General features: G+C 48.0%; 1 protein-coding gene across 10 annotated transcripts in view; it reads right to left on the reverse strand.

Moving 5' to 3' along the window:
* Positions 1 to 7,500, reverse strand: part of LOC308172993 (single-stranded DNA-binding protein 3) — a 32,915-nt gene that overhangs the window by 23,514 nt on the left and 1,901 nt on the right. For all 10 annotated transcript variants that reach the window (XM_080547953.1, XM_080547954.1, XM_080547959.1 and 7 more), the window contains exons 2-4: positions 4,386 to 4,458; positions 2,840 to 2,901; positions 1,563 to 1,647 (exon numbers count right to left, since the gene is read on the reverse strand). In XM_080547953.1, the coding sequence (XP_080404079.1) occupies positions 1,563 to 1,647; positions 2,840 to 2,901; positions 4,386 to 4,458 (220 nt within the window). The remainder of the gene's footprint in view (positions 1 to 1,562; positions 1,648 to 2,839; positions 2,902 to 4,385; positions 4,459 to 7,500) is intronic.

Here is a 7,500-nt window from a genome sequence, read left to right on the forward strand (position 1 = left end):
ATGGTCTGTAAATCTTACCAGCCACTTTGGCGGGTGGCCAGCAAAGGTTAGCCAATACTCAATTTACGAAACGAAACTGGTGTGATATGCAATTATGGCCACTGTTGATTCAACATTTCTGACAACAACACTCAACAGCCTCTTCTGGCTGACTTGTAACTGCTGTGCATCTCACTCACGCTTCTCCTGAACAAACTCCAGAGTCTATGGGCTTTCTCAGTTACCAGAGAACGACGTTCCAACCTAAAGTAAAGCATACCAATACAATTCAACGACACGTGACAGAGCGAGACAGCAATTGACACGTGAGCGTGGGCGATTGATATGCAGGGGGAAATGTTTTTGCGGAACGGATAGGTGTGAAACCTCAAGCCTACAGGAGATGCGTTCTGTCCAGGAATATGAGTATATTGGTGTTTTTTGGTTTTTTAAACATGGCTAGTAAAACAAATTCTGAGTGGCTGGTGAATTTTCCTCACCCACCAGACACCATGGCTGGTAGACCAAAAAGTTAATTATATGCCCTGAAGGCAACTGTCACCTTCCATCAGTCTCTGCCTCCCCCTCCTAGCCCCTACCTTGATGGGCACATTTCACACTACAGGGCCCACCCCAAACAGACTGTACCGACTCGGAATATTTTATTTTCACACGGTCCTTTCTGGCGCTGTTTTCGGTAACTATGGTGGATGCGTAACTATGCCAGCCCAGTACAGCTCAGCTTGGTTCAGGTCTGTGTGAATGAGGGTTCAGTGAACTTCACAGACTCTAGCCCGACCGATGGAGGTAAGTGTACGTGGGGCTTAGTTATAGCGCTCTGCAGGCTGATCTGGTTTTCCACATGTGAACACCAGTGGGCTAGAAGAGGATCCAAGCCAGAATGGAACCAGTCCAGTCTTCTCTGCCCTATCCTTCCCTATATGACTGTCACAACTGCCACACAACACACACTTCTGTCTTATGGGTAACACACACACACGCACACACTCGCGCACACACACACACACACACACACACACACACACACACACACACACACAGAGTTAACCAGTGCTCTGGCACTGAAGGTGTGAAAGGTCCCCTCTCTGGGCTGTATGCCAGAGCTGCAATCCCCCCAAAGAGAGAGACACACATACACACACACAGGCAATCCCCCCCAAATCCCTGGCTTAGCCCCGGCCCAGTGCTGGGATTACTGGATTAGACCTCTATTCCATTATCTCTCCACACTAGATACAAAACACACACACACACACACACACACACACACACACACACACACACACCGCACTGTCTTAGGTCAGAGGGGATAGAGGCCAAAGACAGATACACAGACGTTCATTCACAATACATTGAGAACACACACACACACACACACACACACATACACACACACACACACACACACACACACACTGTGTTGTTGACATATTCCACTGCCTCCAGAACAAATCCTTGGCCAGAAGCCAAGAGCTCACATTCCTATTGGACTAAACATGTGGTACTCCCGCCCCCCCACCCCCATCCCAGAGCAGCCATTGGCTGATGAATCCATCACTCACATAGTCATGGAAGGCCTTGGCCTCACTGGAGTGCTCACAGGTCTCCCTCCGATCTGGGGCGGCGCAATACAAATCCCAGAATACACTGCAACAGGAAATAGAGAACAAAGGTTACCATAGGGCACAATACAAGCTATAACAAATATTGAAATACCACACACACACACACACACACACACACACACACACGCCCCAGCCCAGCTCTAACACACCTGGCCAATGATCAAAAAGGTGAAGGCAGTAGATCACAGATCAAACATTGATTTAAGCCCAAAGGAACCACAGAGCTTTATAAGCAGGCCAGAGTTGAAAAAGCAAATGCACCTTTCCCTATTTAATCTAAACTATGCAGTGCCACACACACACACACACACACACACACACACACACACGACTCTCTAATTCCCTCTGTGAGCAGTAGTACCTGTCTAAGAGGCAGTAATTGAATCAGTGAAAGGTCTGTGTGTATTGATTTAATGGAAGTGCTATAAACCCTGTGAAATAGGGCCACAGCTAACGAGAAGGCTAATCGGCGATCAGAGAGGCCCTTTTTAAACGCCCTGTCAAGAGCTAACGCTGCGCACACACACACACACACACACACACACACACACACACACACACACACACACACACATTGAAGTCGATCACTGAGATCAAGTACTGAAGTGGTTGAGCATGGCCACCATAGACAGTAACACTAGGTCAATGTGATGAAAAAAACTAAACAAAAATGGACTGATTAACAAGGTAACAATGCCAGAGTGCAACCTCTACCCCGGGTAAGAAACACCAAGAGGGGGAGGGAGGGGGAAGTGAGGTGCCACAAAGAAGGCTGGAATGGGTTAATCTGCTAGGAGTCTTTCCAATTGAACAAAGGCAAGAGGGGGTGTGGGGGAGACAAAGGGTGACGAAAAGGGTGAGAAGGGGGAGGAGGCTGGTTGGGGGGTAGGGGGAGGCCTTTCCCTAACCATCTGGAGCTTTTGTTTCAGGGGAGGGGGTCATGCCCTCTGAGCCCAGGCTGGCCGACCCCAAGCCTCAGTCGCGTCACAGCGATGAGGGAGCGGACACGGCGAGGGACTGGGTGCACTGCACTGTAGTATTTCCTCACAGTGGGTTGTATCCACTTTGTTATTTTTTTATATCTATGTTGAAATGTTCACATGGGCAACTGGGCTGAGAAAGGAAGGAAGGACACACACACACTCACACTCACACTCACACTCACACTCACACTCACACTCACACTCACACTCACACTCGCATACAATACTCACCACCACCATGAGTGCAGGAATCCAGGAGGCTCCCCTAATGTGATGTTCTTTTCCCATCGAATCTAAGAGACAAAGATAATATGACTTTTCTTTATCCAAATCCTTTTTACCTGCGCTCAGAGGAGAGGCGAGGAGGAAGACAGAAGATGAGGAGAGGAGAAAGGATGAGAGGTGAAGAAAGGAGAGGAGAGGAGAGGTTCAGTTCTAGCTGGAGGAGAAAGAGAGGATTATGTCTGCAGGTCCGGAGGTTAAGAACACATAATCAGTCTGTCTCAGACCGTCAATGCCCTCTGAGACACAGATACACATCTTTCAACCTCCTCCTCTCTCAACCTCACTTTCTACCTATCTCCCTCTCTCTCAACATCTTCACCCCTCTCTACTTCTCCCATCTTCCCTCCTCTATGTCTGTGTAGAGGGAAATAGAGGCATGGCAAATGCACTATGGTGTGTGTGTGTGTGTGTGTGTGTGTGTGTGTGTGTGTGTGTGTGTGTGTGTGTGTGTGTATGTGTGTGTGTGTGTGTGTGTGTGTGACAGTCTTGTGTACGCAGCATTTATAGAGTTTAGGCTTATTGCTGTTTGAAGTGCACTCCATAGGACTGCAACATAAAATGTACTTCGCAAGTGCTAGCTGGTGCACATCGCCAGTGTCATACATGTTGTCATAAATCATAACAGAACTTATGGCGGACTACGAGCTGCACTCTTCTAATGGAAACCTTGAGATCACAAAGAGTCACAAAGATTCAGAAAATACATGACCATTCTAAAGTCAAGTCCAGATTCAGGTTGACAGGAGAAAGCAATACAGAGACAGCCACCAAGAATAGCAATGTATTCATCCTCTCAGACCCCCCCCCACCCAAAGACTTAAGGGCTGCTGAATTGTAGCAGAGGTGATTTGGAATCACCATTCTTGTGATGAGGTAGCCCTGTCTGCATCAACTCAAGCATGACCCTCGGACTTTGAGGACATCTTCTTGGCCTAATGGGCGCAACGCAACTAGATCTTCAACTTAGGGGACCTGGGTTCGAATCCCACGTCACAAAACCATGGGTGGGCAACTACAGCCCAGCTCTAACATACAGGATCCACATGGCCCAACTAATAAATCAGTGACTTCGATCTAGACCGGTGATCCTCACTCCTGGTCCTGGAGAGCTGCAGTACTGCAGATGTTTGTCCCAGGTCAGCAGGGACACATCTGATTCAGCTTATCTAGGTTTTGAAGATCAGCTGATTAGTTCGATTAGGTGTGATAGCACTAGGCTGGAACAAAAACCCACCGCAGCCATACAGGACTAGGATGGAGGATCACTGATCTGGACTACTAGCGCTTGCCTGTAAGAGCTAAGTTGGAACGAAAGCCTGCACACAGAGTTGGCTAATGCATGGGTTGGAAAGGAGAGAAGAAAGGAGGAGAGGAGAAAGGAGGAGAGGGGAGAAAGGAGGATAGGAGAGAAGAAAGGAGATGGGAGGAGAGGGGAAAGGAGAGACGTTAAGGAATAAGGGTATGTTTTTTTTGGAAGAGGAAGACATCTTACCTCAGACAGGAAGGTCTGTGCGGACTTCTGTGCTCCCACATGTAGCAGGTACTCATACACGTATAATGCTAACCTGCAACAGAAGAGAGGGAAGGGATGGGGTCAGCATTAGCTCATGTGTGGAGGAGAGAATAAGAGTTAGCATTTAGCTAATTACCCAGTAACAAATATACGACAAGAACAACCAAGAACTGGGGATGGACTTGACCATAGCTTATCTTCTTAAACATAATCACATTTTCCCCTCATTTTTAAACTTAAAGGATTCTTAAGGACCTGGTCAAAGTTGGCCTCACCTCGATCGGCGATATTTCTTTAGAAAATATTGTTGTACGATAATATTGTTCATTGCTGAAGTACGGTGGAGACATGTCAGCACGAGCAAAAATGAACTGCAGTGAATAGAGCGAATTGTGAAACAAAGAGCATGTTTTCACCACTAACGTGCTTTGCCTTGCGAAAACGGCGGGACACTGCACTTGTAGTTATGCACATCTCTGGAGTTTTAAACACTTTGTCAGACTATCATCTGTAAGAGAACGATACCATAATATTGAATATCGGCCCTACCCTAGCCTCACCCGAAGTTCCTAGCCGTGTTTAATAACTCTCAATTGACCACCACAGTGAATATGACAGATGAACATCCCTCTCCCTACAGCAGCCAGTCCTCCAAGAATCCGATAGCTTTAAACAAAGAGGGACGGTGGCGTTTGCGTCACATCCTCATCGTTAGCCAATGAGCCGATCAATGGAACATGACCTGGTGATTGGCTCACCATGCACTGTGGTCGCCCCTTTTCTGCTATACAGTATGTTGTTATTGGAAGTCACTCTAGATGAAGACGGCCCTGCTCAATGACTCAAGTAGGCTTTCTGTGGAGACGGAACGGGTTAGGCCTAGGGTGAAAGACCCCCATAGAAACAGAATGACAAGAAGAACGTTGTTTTGATGGGATAGGACCACAAACCAACTGCACATCATGGTGAGACTACAAGCCAGAGATAGGTGTCGGTCAACATATACAGACAGACATCAAACACTAAACCCTAATTCACGCTGCAGGGCTGATCCAAGCTGAGCTAACCTGGTCACGCACATCTGCCGTAGTTGCTGAAACGGATAATAACACAGAAGATATCCGAGCCAGCTCAGTATGGTTTCAGGTCGACCCTGTAGTGTGTAAATGCCCCTAAAGTGGTACATTTACGTCCATAGTCACATGATGACACACTGGGCCGAGAACCTTGATGATGAGGACATGGTGTATAGCCGGCACACGGTGTGTGTACAAAGTAGTAAGGTCTGCCCCTCTGGGTAATAAATAGCTGGGGGTGTTCCCTCGTATCAGGCAGTCCATCACAGATAAGAACTGATAAGAGAGAGGAGGAGGAGGAACACACACACACACACACACACACACACACACACAGTAAGTCCCTTAGCGCTCCAAGGCTGTTTAAGCAACAGTAGCCTATAAACGTGAGCATTTGAGACAACATTTATACCCATTATTCATACTGCATCCATTGAAATACAAGACCAGGTTGAATGGTATGACGAGGACTATCTTTCAAACAAACATCCCCGGAAAGCAGGCAGGAAACAGAGATACGCTCTCCCTGATTTCCCACTATAAAACACAGGCTGTAGGTTGTTAGAGATGAAACCTCACAATTACCACTGCACTTAAGAGGGTAAAGACTGTGGCTACGCTCTGGTAGTCAGTCAGTCAGTCACACATACACACAAACTGATTCTCGCTTGACCAATTCAGCCAGGGCAATTTGACCACTTTACAGGCCACTCAGCAATTTGTAGTTCTCTGTGGCTGTTGTAAGGTATGGGTAACAGTGAGTCTTAGGTCAGTAAGCCCCCCCCCCCCCCCCCCCACACACACACACAGTCACAACCACACACACACACACACACACACACACACGAGAGGAACTGAGAAGCGTGATCAAGGGTGAGCACAAGGCCCTGGGACCCCAACAACTCCTGTATGTCTATATGCAGGCTCATACAGGAGTATGTCTGCTTCGTATTAGATGAATGCTTCTTCTCATGGGGACGACATAGCATAGCTATTACACAGTTATTACAAAGCCTGTAGTAGAGTAGAGTAGACCTGTGTCAGATTCTGACTACTTACAGGACTCTGGGGTTAGCCGGATCAAGCTGCAGATCCCCCCCCCCCCCCCCCCCCCACCAGGTCACTGGTGAAATGTTTATGTGTGTGTGTGTGTGTGTGTGTGTGTGTGTGTGTGTGTGTGTGTGTGTGTGTGTGTGTGTGTGTGTGTGTGTGTGAGGGGGTCTGCATGCACCAGGCCCACTGCATTATTAAAGCTCTCTGGTAGAGGAGGAGGAAAGGAAGATGTGGAATATTCATGGTGGGGAGGAGAAGAGATGACTGGCCCACTCCATGTACAACTGTCAGGAGCACTGAGTGTAACCAGGCCAGAGAGAGAGAGAGAGAGAGAGAGAGAAAATCAGACAGAAAGAGAGAGAGTCTCTCTCTCTCTCTCTCTCTCTCTCTCTCTCTCTCTCTCTCTCTCTCTCTCTCTCTCTCTCTCTCTCTCTCAGTTTCTTACTCACAACACACACACACACACACACACACACACACACACACACACACACACAATGTCTGCGATGGGACAGTGTCCTCCAGTCTACAGTGGGACCCCACACAGTGGTGAGATGAGTGAAATCTCCCTGATGTACACCACCAGAACACCTGACATCCCGCCTGAGGCTCCCAACAAAACCCCTCTTTAAACATGGATGAGTCTGCCCACCGACACACACATACGTCTCCAGCTCAAACGCAACTGACACACACACACAAACACACACTAATCCAGCCCAGCGTGACACACTCATGCACGCACGCGCGCGCGCACACACACACACACACACACACACACACACACACACACACACACACACACACACACACACACACAGCAGAGAGCGACGGGTTCAGTCTGTCTCTCAATAATTCAACACGGTAGCAAGGGATGAGAGGAGAAAAGGATGGGAGTTTTGAATAGAGGAGGGAGGAGAGGAAAAAACTGGAAGAAGAGGGATGAGAGAGGGATGGGTAAGGAG

Source organism: Nansenia antarctica (genome assembly GCF_963989245.1).
Source record: "Nansenia antarctica genome assembly, chromosome: 1".
In the NCBI taxonomy this organism is placed as follows: domain Eukaryota; kingdom Metazoa; phylum Chordata; class Actinopteri; order Argentiniformes; family Microstomatidae; genus Nansenia; species Nansenia antarctica.